The following is a 17,739-nucleotide window of genomic DNA, read 5'->3' as shown; positions in this document are numbered from 1 at the left end:
TCACGTTTAAACGTCCAGTATAATGTCCGAAGCAAAAAAAACAAGTCAGTGAATGAGTATAAAACAGGATTTTAAAACGGAAGTCTGCTTTTTTACCATAAAAATTTACATATTTTTCTATTCCAAGAATTCAGTTATTTGATCTTTCGTTTTAAATTGGTAATGAAAAGTTTTATAATCTTGAATAAAACTAAGTTCACTCGATACATTTCCATATATAGTCAAAACGTACATTTACTTTATCACGGAGAACCAATAATTTCATTCAATGTATAAAAGAAACAGATTTGAGCTTTTTCGAAATTCTTCTGTTAACCTTCTTATTTTTATACGAATAAGAATGCTCAGCTTTCGAGTCTCTAGGTAAACCAGCAGATCACATTTATACATGGAAAATTCTCGGATGGTGCGTCTGAAGGATGAAGAAAGGTATTAGAAACGCTAGGTAGCGTTTAAAAATTCCTAACTCAGCATACGTTTAATGACAGGTAATTGATGCCACTTGCACAGTTAGCTCGACGTCCTACGCTTTATCCGACTTTTACCGTTGGGCGTGGCTTGTTAAGGTGAAAATTCCTAGGGAGAGTCGGTTTTTGTTTGATTAATAAATTATTTGTAAACAAACCGTTATTAGACACACCATTTATATGTCTACACCGAGATGTTTGGGGAAATACGAGAGACGCCTTGGGCGAGAGATTTTGAAATGGCGTATCGTGGCGTGTGTGGTAACCCCAGGACAGGTATCAATCGTCACCGACCGGTTTTAAAGATAAGCTTGGCTCCGACTCAGCGCCAGCAACCGCACAATGCATTCTCCAGGCTGTAAACTTTCGTCCGATTCGACACAATCAGGTTTCACGTGACAATATTTTAATAATATACATTGCTTATTATTTTATGCTGGTTATTGTTACTCTATTATTATCAATAATGAATTATTTAGTCTCGTGATTAAGTATGACAGATTTTTTTTTTGTTAGTAAAAATAGTTTGCTGAGCAAGAAAAACCTGTTCCTTTGCTGAAATTCTTCAGGATTAGAGTTTAGATGTACGAATTTCTATTAGGATACTTGGCAAAGGAATTGATGTTCGCATCACGCGCTTGTATTACTTGAAATAATGCTTTCGTCCAGTTTCCTCTTGAATGACCTTGGAGAACTCCAGACAGGTCATGAATATCAAAGGTAGGTGATTCTCTCTCTCTCTCTCTCTCTTAGTCTGTTCCTCCACTCGACTAAACTGTAATATGGGATATTTTTGAACCAAAAGGAATGAGTCAATTGCATCTGAAGAATGATTTAAGCTTGATAAATAGATTATATATATATATATAAGGGAGAGGGGGGAATGTTGGTACTTATTAAAGGAAAAAGCTTAATGCTATTAATACACCACAGGAGAGACTGACTAGGGTGTGCTGTTTAACGTAACACGATATTACAGCTCGAAATGCCTCGCACAAAACCATAGAGAGAAATCCAAGACCCATCTAAATAAACGATAATTCATCAGAGGAACATTTTTATTCATTCCAAGGTCTCATAAATAAGAATAAAACTGTCATATATATATGCAATATTTTTTATTTCTCTACTTTGTATAATAACAAGTTAAATAGCACACAATTTTCTTCTGCGCGTCGGCACAAATTCACGCGTGAAATTTGTTGTGTGTGCAGTTATGTATTTACGTTTGACAGGTAAATTTTTCTTATTATCTCGAGAAAACTCGTACAATGTATAAATTATTATCACTGCAGAAAACACATTAGCGCCTTAGCTTTGTCTACGCTTCTAGAACAAAGTTAAATGATTTTTATAAAATATATTTATATATATAGATATATATGTATATAGGTTTATCTTTATATAATACAAATAAACCTAATCGACGTTAGTTCCTGGGAACGATTCGGCGACTGCGACGCAAGCATCAATCGGTTGCGTCGCGTAAAAAATTGCAATATGCAAGAAAGGACACTGGCTAATCGCTAGTATATCAACTATCGTATATAGTCCCATTCGCGTCTCAAATTCTCCGATAGTCGGACGGAGAATTCCAGACACAAATCTCGTGAAAAGAACAACCGCACGCTAAAATCTCGCTCGCGTAAAACATTGCTAAAAACTCCATGCATTTATAGTCTAACACATTCGCGATTCGTTAATAAATAGGTCTAACGCTATATATATTATTCTTTCGTTCGTTTTCTGGTTGTTCGTCAAATTGCTAAAAGTATCAAGCATATACTGTATATAGAGTGTGCAAGATTGCATTCGTAGCACCAGTACGCGTATTACCATAAATAATTTATTTTATCAAAAATGGTCGAAACTCGAGAAAGCCTTGAAAAACCTTTTCGAATCTAGAATCGTTGAGACTAGAATTACAAATGAAAACTGCAATAGACGTAAAAGCTAAAGACAACACACTGTGTACATATATGATTATTATAAAACATTATATATATATATATATATATACGCGTAGAACATTTTCCTCCTTCCAGCTTTTTTATTATATAACAAAATTTCAAATCTTTTGTATATTTCTCTCCCTCGTTCAAACTTTTTCGAGTTTTCGTTCGTCGAGCTTCTCGATCGATAAGGCACGAAATCATTGCTGTTCGCTCAAGAATTAGCATAGGCACGTGTGACATCCTAAAGAATCCATGCACTTTTTGAAGTAGTCCTGATCAGCGTCCCTTTGAAGGATCGTCATCCTCCAGTGGTATAATCGACTTTGATAGAAAAAAGGGCTGGTAATATTCAATTGGAATCCTGCAAGTCACTCTTCATCATCAACGCTCGTTTTCCTTCTCCGGACGCTATACATTGTCAATATATATCCATACGATTTTTATTCGTCCATTCCAATTGTTGCGTAACGCAACCGCATATTAATCGGTTGACTTGTTTTTGCTCCTTTTTACTGCACTGCCTCATGAATTTGACCCGACCTTCGCTCCGTTTCGTACAATTTTTAATGCCGAAGTCCGTTCCAAGACTCTCTCGGATCCTGTGTCCAGCAGTATCCGCATTTATAAAACTTTTCCATCATCCATGTAACTCACTTCGGTACACTCTTGATCACTCGCAATGCGTCCCTTTGTCATGAAAAAAATTGCGTTTTGGAGACTCGAGAAATACGAAAACCCAGCTGGAAAACCTTTCGATTGCCTTCTGTGAATAAATGCCTTTTGTATCTGCTCCATGTTCGTCATAGCGAAAAAATTAAAAACTGCCACACTCGCGGAGGACCCGATTTCCGAGGGGCAACGGTGGCCGGAAGTTGTTGATCACCTGCAACGCAAAGTCAAATATACGTTTTTGTGTGAGTAACTTGGATCAAAGTTTCGTCCTCCAGGAATAATTACAGCGAGGTGCATAGTACCAAGGGGCAAGATAAAAAATTGCCAAGTGAGGGAGGGCTAAGAGTCCATTATCTCTCTTTGTTCTATTTTTATCAATCCTTGAATGGACTGAGCAATCTGTTAAGACTCTATCAACTTACCGCTCCGTGATTCTCGTGGCAAGGACACTCCTCTCCCCGAGGGAATTTTCTAAGATTGCGGAAGATGTTGAGTTGATGATGAGAAACCTCGATATATTTCTTGAAGAGAATCCAAGTTACACTCTCGTTGCAAGGTGGAGTCGTCAGTGATCCCAGATAAGTCCAGTATCCATTGTCGTCTACGTAATAAATTTCAAGGAAAGAGCATAATTAGGAACAATTATTATACACATGCTAGTATATACGAGTCCAGTGCTCAAGGAATAATAATAATGTATATGGATGACGCGAACGTATTTTTATATTGTGGAAAATTGGGCAATTATTGTAGATTCTGATCTCAATTAGAAAAAGTGGATTGAACACCTTCGAGGAATCAATTGATGAAATGAACGAATATGAAAATGCGGTCGATTATAGCTGTGTAGGAGGGGGGAGGGTGTCCTTGACGCGTATCGTTGTATCAAGAGACACCCTACGTCCATTACCCTAAAAGTCTGCTGATTTGCACACGTGTATCACCTGGATACTCTAATATAGTAGTATGTGACGAATCATCGGCGTGGAACAGAAAGAAATTAATGGACTTGTCAGAATTAATGGGTAATGGACTCTACGAGCTTTGGTCTTGATTCCCTGATAACCTGATAGTTGATTTCGCCAGATGGGTCACGCACCAACCAGTCCCAAATAGCTATATCACCAAAATCAATTACCACACATATAACAGTCTATTAATTCGATTGTGCTGTATAGGAAAGCTTTGATGAAATTATGAAGCAAAACACTGTTTTTTATTACTTTGTGTTGATGTATATAAAGAAACATTATTATTATTATATTCTTTTAGATTGTGCGTGAAAAAACGAGTCCCAAATACCTATATGACCAAAATCGAGTGAAACATAACAATCATTGTCCAAAAATTATATCGTGCTCCATAGGAATTAAAGCTCCAAGGAAATTTTAAAATAAAAAACTTGTTTTTGTGCTAATGTATAATGTAAAATTTTTGTCAATCTTCTAAGTCGTGCGTGAAACAGCGGATGTCAAACAGCCATATCATTAAAATCAATTGGAACATAATAATCATCATAGAAAAATTTAATCGTGTTCTATAGGAAAGCTTTAACGAAATTGCAAAGTAAAATATTATTTTGTGCTAATGTATGAAGGAAAATTTTGTCAATCTTCTAAGTCGTGCGTGAAACAGCGGATGCCAAACATCTACATAAGTAAAATCAATTGGATGGGATAACAATCACTGTAAAAAAATTCTATCGTACTCTTTAGGAGAGTTCCAATGAAATTATAAAGCAAAACACACTGCTTGCTATTTTATTTAATATAGTGCTTACGTAAAGCAAATCTTTGTCATTCTCCTAAGTCGTGCGTGAAAGCGTGCGAGACCACAACGAGTTCTTTTATTTTTGTTTTTTTTTTCTCAAAAACGGAGCGAGGTCAAATACGAACCGTGGAGGTTGAGTTTGCTCTCGTGTCGAATTATTCTGTCAGCCCAGCGCATGCAGGGATTAATACACCTTTGATTTTCGGCGCGTCCACTACGAACTGTAGTCGAGGACAGGTGAATTAATCGATTTAATTAAGAGGAATCATGGAAGCTAGCAATTATATAGCTTCAATTGATAAACGGATGAAACGTTTGGAGAAAAAAAAACATCGCTTTATATGAGCAATTATTATACTGTTAGTTATAACTACAAATCTCAATCAGTCAGAGGTGAATGTATTCATTAGAAAATTCGATTAATATAAATTGTTAGTTCGAAATGTCTGGAAGAGAAAATTCTGACGCAATATACGTAGAAAGAAGACACTTACCAGGCAGAAGTTTTCCTGGATCAACAGGATCAACGATTTCTACGACCTCGTCCTTGTGAGAAACGTACGGCAAGAGACGGGCGATTTTCTCCATCTCCTCGTGTGTTTTCCCCACCTGCGAATAAACACAAATATTCGAATCGCTTTAATATTTATTCCAAATAAAGTCACATTGAATTATTGCATATACTTATGTGTCGCTGAGAAAAACAATTGTTCGATTTAAATAAATAAATTTTGCTATGAATAAGTCCATTGAGATATAAATTTGATTTTAATGAATATTTATTCGAAGTAAACAGTCATTTACTCGATATTCATGAGTTTAATGCTATGAAATAAATTAATTTTTATTCAATCAATTGTTTATTAAAATCAAGTACATATCTCAATAGACGTATTCATAGTAAAAATTATTTGAATCAAAGAAATGTTTCTTCTTAGTTTACATCAACAGACACGAGTGATTTTTCTCCATCTGTTTTTTTCCTACTTGTAAATATACATAAATATCCGAATCGCTCTAAAATTGAAAAAAAAGAAGAAAATCATAACTATTGCAAGTTATGCGCAACAATAATCGAGCGATTTTCTCCATTTTGACCGTTTTCCTTGGCAAATACACATAAATATTCAGATCGCTTTGAAATTTAATCGAAAGAAAGTCATCGAATCATCGCATGCCTGTGTAGATTGTCGCGTATCGTCATTTGCAAAAGAAGAATGACTAATATTGAAATGCGACTGTTCATCGTTTGTTTTCTTGTTATCTTACGGTTCCACCGCATTGCTTATCGGATGACAAGGCGCGAATCGCGCAATTCGCCTTGGAATTCCTGGCTGGGCCAACAAACATATATATACCCAAGTTCCGCTTGGCTATATTGCTATATAGTATATATATATATATATATTTCTTTGTCTCGAGTAAACTAGGTTAAGAATGACAAGTGTGCGAGGACTCGCACGCGATTCTGGCAAATCTTTCAAAAATCTGGAGAGGTATTTATTCACGAGGCATGCAGCTTTTAAAACGATCGCAACTATTGTGCAACGCACTCTTTGTATTACGCGAAGTTTCGCTCGAGACATCTACCGAGGATTCGCGATTTTCATAAATTTTCAATAATAATAATTCTCTGCAAAGATTTATTTGCAGAAGAATTGCGCAACGTACGTGCAGCCAAGGGATTTGTCTAGCCAATCGTAACGCTCTTATTCTCAAGGTCATAATTGCAACGTATACATCGATCATGGTTCTCCATCTTCATTGCAACATCAACAGCTATGTACCCCGAAGGGTTTAGTTTATAACTTCAAGTGCATCGAATTTATTTGCATTCTTGATTAATATTGCAAATATTTGTACATCAATAACGATATTCCGAGTGTACAAATATGAGTTTTTGCAAATTAGAGCAAAATTACCTTTTAGTATATAATCTAAGTGGAAAATCGTCCGCGGAACCCAATGAAAACTCGTGCGCGTGGGTCTAGAGATTCATATATACCCGGGAGAGTCGAGCTTACAATTTAATTCAAATGCATTAAATTTATTCGCGTCCTTGATCTCCACTGCAACTCCACTACAAGACCAACGGAACGATAATTCAAGTCTACGTGTATTTTTGCAAATTCCAGGAAGATTCTCTGTACACGTTAAACGGAAAATTTTCTTCGTAGACCACGAAAACTCATACCTATACATGTGGATCTATAAAGATACACGTATACCCTGAAGAATCGAGTTTACAATTTCAATTGTATCGAATTTATTCGCCTGATGGAAGTTACAACACCACTGCAATTTCATTATTAGAAGACCAACAGCGATAATCCAAATCTATACACATACGATTTTACAAATTCTAGGAAATTTCTCTGTAAATATACTAAACGGAAAATTTTCGTCGGAAACCACGAAAGCTCTTATCTATAATACATGTAGATCTAGAGATACACGTATAATCTGTAGGGTGAAAAACTTACAACTTAATTCAATTGCTTCGAATGTACTCGCGTCCTTGTGGAAGTTACAACAGCGTTGAAGCTCCATTACAGGATCGACAGGGATACATCTACCCCTTTAGGATCGAACTTACCACTTGAATTGCATCGAATTTATTCGCGTCCTTGCGGAAGTTACGTAAGGGAGAAGGATCGTACGACAATTGCGATGACGCCTTCACTATTAGGGATTCTGCTTACGGAGCTTATAACGCTTATGTAAAAAGCTTAACTAAGTTATACTAGGGTGCGAGGCATACATGGACTTCCAGTGCAGGCTATATTCTCTATAAATAAGTTACAACTATAGTTGGCGGTTTAAACGGGGCTTCCTAACGCGACACGCTTATGAACAATATTGAAAATGTCAGGCGATCGATCATTCCTCCACTTTATTCGGATCCTTCTTGCGAGCGAGATTTTTTAATAATATTTTTAAGGAATTTTGAAAAAAATCAGTTTCCATGCTGTGTTGTAATCTTGAGCAATGTCTCTCGGGAATATTGAGTTATACGATATTGTTTATTCAACGGTAGGAATTTTGTTTGCGATGTTGCTACGGGATTGACCATTCCTCTATTTTATTCGGATCCTTCTTGCAGGCGAGATTTTTAACAATATTTTTAAGGACATTTTTAAAAAAATCAGTTTTACTGTATGATATTCTTGGGCAAAGTCTTTGGAGAATTTTGAGTTATATACTTTTATTGTTTGTTTAACGCGCAGTAAGAATTTTGTTTACGAATCATTTTGAAAATGTTACGCAATCGATCATCCCTCCACTTCATTCGGATCCTTCTCGCAAGCGAGACGTTGAGCAAAAATCAGTTCCCGTCCTCTATATAATGGTCTTTGCGCAACGTGTGTCGAGAATTTTGAATTATAAGATTGTTTATTTAACCGTAAGAATTTTGTTTTCGATAGTTGAAAATACTTGGCGTTAAATTAAAATGAGAGACTGACCTTGAGGAAGACACCGAGGACGGCGAGACCGTCGGATGCTTTCGCAGCTTCCGCGAAAGTCGAGTATTTGGAAGTATTCCAGTGGACCAGGTGAAGCTGAAACGCAGAAATACGGAAGCTGGCGTTAAGAAGTGCGCATTAAGTGGCAATGATTTAATGTCGTTTCGCAAGGATTCCTAAAAGTAGCTAAATCAGTCGTACTAACTGACCGCGAAGGATAGAGGGGCAAAAAAAAAATGACTGGTCTGTCGTGGCAAATTTGCGAGAGAAATCGAATAAATTTTAACGAATGACTTAGCTGCGTTATTGGTAATAAGGAAGTTGCGGAGGGAAACCTTACAGAAAAGTTAAAAGGCTGAAACGAAGCTTGCGCGGGTTGCTGCGAGCCTATTGCAACTGCCAATTGTCTCGTTAATAAGATTAATTGAGATTGAATTACCATTGTAAATGAGGAAAAACAATTTACTGGCCTGTCGGAAACTAAAAATTGCCTGAGAAAAAAGGATATGTTTTTTTAGTCGAGTGTCAAACAAGGGGTAATAAATCGTGGGGAGGGGGAGCGAGGAAAAAAACTAGAAACCGAAACTAATCGAGTATGTGAAACGTGAATCAGCTGGAAGCCACAGCGACGTGCCAATTGACTCGATAATGGGTTGAGGATTAACTGGAAAAATTAATTAACATCCACAGTTTTATTCAATAGCAGTCGGACTGATATATCAGGAATGGACTTCGCGTAGTAAATACTCCATCTTCCTCGAAATCCTCATTTCTTATATGGATCATGTATGTACGTAATATCCATTGAATTATTGATCAAGCAAGAAGCCTCTTTATCATCCTTCAAACAAACAACTCTAAATTGTCTTTTCGCACAAAGCAGCAATTCCTTTTCACAGCTAGCATATACACACACTCTGTTATTTATGAAATGCATTTTTTCATTGTGCAAACGTAAATTATAGAACCAAAGATATTTCGTGGATGTGTGAGTCATCATTGGTAATATATTACTCGAGTGAGATGGAGCCATCGTATATATATATACGTGGAGAAAAATCAACAATGGAAGTTTTCTTGTGCATTATGCAATATGGCAATTGCATTGGGTCGATGGAATTGGTCGTGTCTGTTCTATTAGAAAAGTACAGCTGCCTTAATAGGACCTTGACAGCTAATTAACCATACGTGAATGATCTTATTGCGCAATAATAGTAATTAGCATTACGCTTCCAATGGCAGCTGCAGTCGCGATAAGTCAATTGGTATTTCAACCTCTCGCAATTACCAAACTTCGAATTAACTATCGAAATCCTCGATTATTCTCCATCAGCTGTGAAATTCCTATGAGTTCCACGTCCGGAACAAATCGTGTTTTTCTCCGCCTTCCTCTCGAGTTCAATACGAATAAATTGTATTTTTTCTTTTCTAGGACGAGCAGGTGGGGAGGGGTTGGAAGATTAGCATGATAATAAGCGTCCAGGTGATTCATCCGAGGCATGGCACAAATGGCGAGCCGTGATGAGACGCGTCGTCGATGACGATGATGATGCGCAATATGAGGAATTAAGATGAACCTGGACTTATAAATAATTAAACGAACAGCAAGAATGTCAAACGTTACGGTGTAGGAATAATAAGGTTTATTCGCTCGACTTGTTTTAGCCACTTTTAACGATGCAAAAACTTTGGAAGTTACTGAAAAATGAGGGAAAAAATCGATGATAATGCAGGGTTTATACTGTGGTGTGCTATATATAAGAATGAGTTACCTCGCCTGCGAACGCTTGGCCATCGACGGTGTGCTCGGAGCCTCTCGAATCGCTGCAACCCCAGTGACAATGGTACTGCTCCAATTTGTACACGTCATCCATCAGAGGGCCCCCGCTCAAAACTGCAAATCAGTCGAAATCGTCATTGTTATTGAAGAAGCACGTAACGCTGTATAAAGTTGAAGGTATAAACACAAAACGATGAGGCGTTGGAATAATAAAAGATGATCACTACTTTATATACGCGTGTTCTATTTTTGCTCCTTTCGAATCTTTATTATATACAATACGCATAGATAAAAGGAATCGTTAAAACTTTATTACAGGACACGCTTGTGATTATCGGTCTCAACTACAGGCCTCGTTCTCTCGCGATTTTCACGACGAGATTCGCAAAACTACAAAGTTCCTTCCAATTCCTGCAACGATTCACCCAGCAGTTCGTCCACCTTTCGGATCGACCAGTTATGTCAGCTCTGATAGTTAACCGAGAGGAGTGTACTAGGATAGTGAAACGAGATAGGGGAAAAATGTAAACGTTTTATTTGTCAGTTTTTGCAGTTTGTCTCTTTGAACAGGCTGAATTTGCATATTCAAGTGGCGTGACCCGATATTAGAATGTATTTCGGACGGCACGTAATGAAAACGCATAATGCGTCACGTCACGTCACGGCATAACACGGCACAACACGACATGGCATGCTCTCGTTTCCCAAAAATAAAAAGCATATAGGAGCCTCCTAGCTTCGGCTCGTGAGAAGCTACTTATTGGTGGAGTTTGAAAAAGTTTCCAGGTCGAAGGTCACGTGGACTGTATAATGTATACATAGTATATATACGGTTCGTCTTATTCGTGGTGCTAAATTAGATAAAATAAGAGAAGATAGAATAAGGCGACTCACATGTTCCATCGCCATCGGTGTCGACGCGCCAGCAATAACCCGGATTAACCAGCTTCCGGGAGGCCGTAGCCGGATACTTCCAACGGAGCGGTTTGCTGCTGAGAGCCTCGTGGTCCGATTCCGCACGATCGGTCTCGATATTCACCGGACTCTGCCTGGAGCCAGCTGCCATCGGGAATTTCTCCACCCAGGTGTTTGGTCCTGCAACGAGAAAAGCGCAAAACCTTCGTTCAACATCCCGCACGAACAATCTCTACAATTTTAAAAAACAAACTTCTGTCAACAAGCGGAATGAAAATATTCCAGAATATTTATGTCGACGATTTTATCGGAAGATCGATTTATCGTTAATCTTCCTCGAAGGTCGATTTGATTTTCGAAAGGTTTGATCGAGAAAGGTATAGGTAGAAATTTTGTCCTCGTACATATCGGAGGCAGCAACCTTGATCGGTATCGCGCGTCGTTTTTGTTTGGCATTTAGCGAGAGATTATTTGGTTAAAGGTTGGAACGACGATAAGAATAATTTTCAGTACTGTGCAGGTATTCGCGCTTTATCTGCCATCGACTCAATACGGACTTAACGCAGCTAGATAAACCGTGTAGCTACATTAACGGAGAATTCTGTCGGAATAATCTATCATTATCTCAGTGTTTAACCGCAAAAAGACAGGGATTAAAGGCTACGCGTCGACCTATAAAACTTCATGCTTAATGCGTTAGCTGCATCGACCAATTAATCTTACGTAAGAAAAGTATAGATAAGCCATGCGGTATTCGTGTGGCCAGATTTTTTCTTTCCCATCAATCTCGCGAATAAAAAACGCAATGGTTGTGTCATGTACTCTGCAGTTATCGAAATGAGAATAAAAGCCAGCATTTGGAAGCGTAATAACCAGCGAGTGCTATTTGATTAGTGAAATTGATTTTGCTGGTTATCAGTGACGCTCTCACGTGTCGCGTGCTTCACGCTCTGTCACGTGGTTTTATTTTCTCTCTCTTTATCTTTCTCGTATTCCCTTATCAGTTATGCCTACGACACAGTATTTACGATAACTGGTCTTATCACGTAAACTTTATAAAAATCATCGATTAGTACACCGAAAGTCGTAACTATTCAATTTTTATTAATACAATATTTACAGTTTGCGATGAAAGCAAATTTTTCTCGAAATTTTCGTCTCGGAAGTTATTCGTATGTTTATTTATCATTATTGAGCTCGGTGGTCGCTCATGCCACATAATATAATGTATTGTGACACGAATCCAGTGCAGTCGTTAACGAGCACTTCGCGCGTCATTAATTTTCCTCATAAATGCCTCGTATTGTCCAACCGGTTAGCGCAACTTCACCTCCTCGTATCCTCGTCCACTAGTTACCGACAAACCGTTATTACTAATCAAAGTTTAATCGCATCTTCGGTCTATTACGAATTTACACGCTTTTGTGCCATTTGACAAGTCGATACGAGAAGTGCCAATGGATTTTATTTTAAGATGTTATCGAGTAGGTTTTCTCCTTGCTTGGAAAATTTCTTTTGACCTTCGTTTGTGCTTTACGCGAAAACTCATTGACGGAAATGTGGTTGACAATGATTACATACATATATATATATATATATATATATATATATATATACACAATACAGCGAAAAGAACGATAAGGATTTGATAACGAATCGTGCAAGATATTATTTAAAAAATCATTGGTGGATGCCATATCGATCGTACGATAGTCATCAGTTTATAATTGGACGTTGGAGAGGAGGAAAAATCCGTTCATAAAAATTAGCAAAGTATATTATATTTAAACTTTGAAGAGTCCACTTGACCAGAAGGCGAGCGTCGACAAGAAACGCTTTAACCTTGCTGCGAGTATCGACCACAACAGCCGACAGGATCCTTCAAAGAAGGTTCGTTCAACCTTGCGGACGATGAATCAACCACGAAGAAATCGTCGAGTCTAGGGAAAAACTGCAAGTGCCAAAAAAATATGCAAATGAACCGTCCAAATACCACACGTGACGCGGGTCCTCTTCTTGTACCGTCTTCCCTTTGTGGACTCAACTGCTGTAAACTCGTTATCAGAGCTAATAACGAAACATTACAATGGATATATAAATAAAAAACAGAGAAAAAAATAGATAAGAGAATAAATTTGCAGTGACGAAGCTTCATTTTGTCGTACTACGGAGAGAAGAAGTGTGCAGGAAGCACGTGTTTCGCAGTCGTTGAGGACAAACTCGAGGGAGACGGGCCAGACTCTCTCGCTAACACAAAGAGCTCGATCCATTAGAAACACATTCTCGCGTAGCGTCATAAATTATTCCACGGGAGACCTCCTAAACTACGTCGCCGGTTTGATTGCGTAACGTTCGGTTTAATCAGCCAAATAAAAGCTGCAGATCGGTTCTCTCTTCTCAATGGCTTATCGATGCAGAGAAAACGCAATCGCGCCATATCTCCATTTTTGTCGCAACGTTCAACGCGTGCAGGCAATATAAACACGGCGATTGGAAATACACGAGAAGCGACGTAACGTACGTATTATCTCGGGACTACCGTTCAAGTAAAACGCGTGAATAACGAAAATTTCATCGCATCGGATGCTAAACTGATGCTAATTCTATTTGATGATTTGGACAATGAGTTGATGGTGATGACCGTAATAGCGAAATGACCTTATTCCAGCAGAGCAGTAAAACACTCTTCTGTAAGGGATCACGTGCGCAGTGCGCTCCCGTTGAGGGGCACAGAGTTAATGTAATATTTTCAAGAGAGCGCCAAATCAACATGCAATTGAACGTCGACTGCTTCTCTAATGGCCGAGTGTCCCCTTTCGCCACAGATCACGTGCTTCCCGTTAAAGCTTTTTAAGCTGGAAATCGTTCGCTGGATTAATAGTCGCGTGAGAGTTCTGTTAAACTCGACGTGAAAGTTGCCCGAGTAGCCAATCGTTAAAGGAAAACGGCCTTGAAACTAGAGCTAATTTTTCTTATTTCTATATATATATATATAATATCAGGACATTTTTTGCAAGAATCTGGATATAGGAAGAGCGAGACGTGGGAGAACGTAATCGGATCGGAGGATTAAAAATCAATTCCTGCTTGTGGAGTGGGAAGCCTTTCACGGTGTGGCTCGCACTAGGAAATACATACTGCTATAGGAAGGTTAAGCTGAATATAAACACCGTATTGTCCTCGATATTCCGACTATATAGTTATAGAATCGTTTGGTCACACTTATCTCCAAAGTTATCGTCGAAGCGCTCGAGGACCGTTTCTCCGTACTGCGTGTATTTTTGCACACTATAATAATAATAAGAATAAAAATGAGGAAAAAACGATGCTATTGTGATCTCGAAGCGAGCAATTGTGGATACGGGCGACAGGTTTGTCGATGAATAATAAACGCGAACGCATGCATGATATACTTGATACTACTTCAACCTGGATCGATGGGATTTAAGCTGCGCTAGACTCGATTTCACCTCTTCGAGTTCAACTGTAAAGCGTGTGTGTGTGCCTGAAGTATAGAGCCCATTAATCTTTCAGCTGTGATTTGGAAGAAGTTCGCACACACAAGGTGTATTTTATGGAATAAAGAAACGGAAGTTGTACAAGACAATCCGCACAGGTCTTGAAAGGTTTTCGGGTTGATCAGAGTGAAACTTGCAGAGATCGTTGAAGGAGGAGGAGGAGGAGAAGGAAGTAGGTTAGAAATTAGGATGAAGGAAGATATTGGGAGGAAAAGATACATAGGGGAATATCGCGTGAGCTCCGCTGCTGCGGAACAGTTTAATCGGCTAGTTTAACGATCTAGCATGCGAAATGAAGGAAAATGGATGAAATTGGCAATTGCGATTGCAGTTTTTGTAAGATAGCGCTGACAAATTGGTCGGGGATTAAGGGCGTTTCGGGGACATGCACGGAAAGCTCTGGGGAGAAAGTGGGTCTGCGACCCATTGGGGGATGTTGGATTGGAGGTGGGAGCGAAACGTTGCGTGAGTCTGTTTGCTGCACATGCAGCAGGTACATCGGCCTCCGCACGAAGGAAAACTATTGATTTTCATTTAGCTACGGAATGCTTTGAACCGAGAATGCTTGGCACGGCCAGCACGCCCTGCATTCGGAGACAATGACCTTAGGTCACTGAGCCAGATGCTATTACAGATCGCGTGGGCCACAAGTACTTAGGTACCAGTGACAAAAATCATTAGAGATTTCCCGAGGATTCATTCCTCCTCCAAGTAGCTCATTTCCAGATGCAGAAATCAAGAAGAACGTGGACTTAGGTCACTGAGTCCAGCAGATATCATTAGAAATCGCATGGTGAGGAAGTATATATACAAGCGCAAAAAATTGTCACATTTCTTTAGAATTGATTTTTCCTCAAGGTAGATTATTTTCAGGTGCAAGAATCGAGAAGAGTGTGACCTTAAGCCTCACTGACGCGGATATCTTTACAAATCGCACAGGGAGATGAAACCGGAAGTCGGTATAACGCAAAAGTCACCAATCTGCAAAGATGAAGATACTCGGTAATAACTCGGCAATGAGTAATTTTAGAAAAACGGAAACACTACACCATCTTTTACGTGAAGATTTTACTAAACTATAATTAACTGATTTTTCCTCGAAGAAGGTGATTCCTCCAAGGGCCATGTCACAAGAGACCATGCATCAATAACTCCCTGTCTATTTCCAACCTCAAAACTTTTACCAAAACTCGTTAAATCTCTGAACGCGCCTAGCCACACTAACCTTAACACTATTAACCAATGATTATCGATCACTGACCTACCTTCCCCCAATTAATTCACTTTAACTTCTTTGCCGCGAGTCACCACATTTCATTCAATTTTTGCCACGATTTCCCGCCGCAAACCAAAATTTTCTTCCTCAATTATATCGATCTTTTCTCCTATATAACTATAAATTAACCCGGAATTTTAAATGCCTCTATTATATATAATATGTAACTTCACCGAAGGTAGAAAAGCACTGAGCGCAGCAACAGATGTTTCTTTTATGGTCTTTTCAAAGTGAATTTCTTCGAAAACAGCGCTTCCGCATCTTTCCGTCCCATCGTTAAACTTTCCTTCTCGTTAACTCGCGCTACGCACTGATTGCAAAGACAAGCACGATGCAAGCTTTTATCAAATTCAAGTGCATTGTAAAAGTCACACTTTTAACTTTTAACCGACAACATGTGAAATTCATCGACGCTTTTAGAATCTCCGGAAAACTTGGGTCGATCGGAATGCGAAATCTGACGATTTATCTGATTTATAGTTTTCATATCTATCATCTAAACGCGTCATGAATCATAAATGCAATAATTACATGAAAAAAATCCTTTTATCCAATATCCTATCTGTAATTTGTTTGTAAAGCTTTGTACAGCAATAAAAAAGATCTTACCATTCCCATGATAATCCCAGTCGTTCTTTCCTTCCATCTTCTTTACCGGAAGTTGAGGTCCGAAAAATTGAGATCCGAGTAGAGCTTGCTCCCGTTCGTTTTGTTAGTTTCTACGACTATTTTTTCCAACCGAATGCGCGTTTCTCGTTTTAGTCAGAGTAGGCGACGCTAAGTGGTCGTTTGCACAGAAGGTCGTAGAAAATCGGTGAGCGACGAGCGTCCCGCTCGTTGTACGTGTATCGTAAAAGTGAAAACTACTGGGTTTGTGCCGAAAGTGAATCGGCCAGTGTCGCGAACGTGTCTCTCGGGCCTTTGTTTGTTGACGATCGTGCTAGCACGCTCGGCTTTGGACTGATACTGATGTTGTACTCGTGAGAATTTCCGCGATTACAGCACCGGCCGGCGCATCGGTCCCGCTTATAACCTCGCAGAGTCACGTGACTCACGTGAACCGTAAATCGCGCATGCGCGAGTAAATATTTACACGTGCAGTCCCCCCACCAACCTCTAATACTACCCGGACACGTGTTGATGATGGGCCTGACGTGACACGAGAAACTCTTCGTGTCTTCGAGTCTCGTCAACGTTCTCTTATCGCCCCACCGGATCGATTCAAATACCTGGATTGGAATCGTCGCGTACTTCCTGCATGGTCATCCAATCTCTCTTTTTCCCACCTCTCCTTTTGTTATTTGTTCCAATAACAAAACAATCATTTTGAAAATCAACATAAACGATGTGATTTACAGTAATTAAATTAAACAATAGCCACAATTTTAACAGAGAATTAGTTACGTGATACAGCGATGTAGTCTGTAAATTTAAAACGTCCGAGACATAGATACATAAGAATATATGTTTGGTCGATCAAAAACTAGCTCTTAATTCGACTTTAAATAAAGATTAAAAAAATATGTTGCTATTACATTTTTCCTTGTGACCCTTTCGAAATTTTATAAGGCTTACGTTGAATTAGGTCTTGTCTGAAATGTTGATATCTTTAACATAGCGATGGAGAGAGTGAGATAGAGAGAAAGAGAGAAATAAATGTAAACTCTGTGTTTTGTATATTTTATCGAGTGACGGATCATGTATATTTATAATATTGAAATAGGTACGTCACAGTAGAAGCAAAAAGAGACGATGGGGATTCAATTGTTCATCCGATGCTGCAATAGAGAGAACTCGAAGAGAGATAAGGAACGCGTGTATTCAGCAGAAAAACAAAGAAATGATATAGCAAATACGAGACGAGTAGGGTCGCGATCAGCGAGCGATATACATCTGCTTCATCGAGATTCCCTCATTATCGT

The 17,739-nt window shown here is 38.8% G+C and overlaps 1 protein-coding gene across 1 annotated transcript; it reads right to left on the bottom strand.

Moving 5' to 3' along the window:
• Nucleotides 1-1,568: 1,568 nt before the first annotated feature.
• On the bottom strand, nucleotides 1,569-16,826 carry CAH1 (carbonic anhydrase 1). Its single transcript, XM_066731828.1, has 7 exons — nucleotides 16,427-16,826; nucleotides 11,003-11,203; nucleotides 10,101-10,222; nucleotides 8,329-8,424; nucleotides 5,359-5,473; nucleotides 3,517-3,695; nucleotides 1,569-3,305 (listed from the first exon to the last, which is right to left on the bottom strand). The coding sequence occupies exons 1-7, from the start codon at nucleotides 16,461-16,463 to the stop codon at nucleotides 3,237-3,239; spliced, it is 819 nt and encodes a 272-aa protein (XP_066587925.1). The 5' UTR covers nucleotides 16,464-16,826; the 3' UTR covers nucleotides 1,569-3,236.
• Nucleotides 16,827-17,739: the final 913 nt, after the last annotated feature.

Source organism: Prorops nasuta, unplaced genomic scaffold, assembly GCF_024137725.1.
Source record: "Prorops nasuta isolate Cenicafe-Biocafe unplaced genomic scaffold, Cenicafe_Pnas_1.2 PNAS00002, whole genome shotgun sequence".
Classification (NCBI taxonomy): domain Eukaryota; kingdom Metazoa; phylum Arthropoda; class Insecta; order Hymenoptera; family Bethylidae; genus Prorops; species Prorops nasuta.
This window is presented reverse-complemented; position numbering and strand designations above follow the sequence as displayed.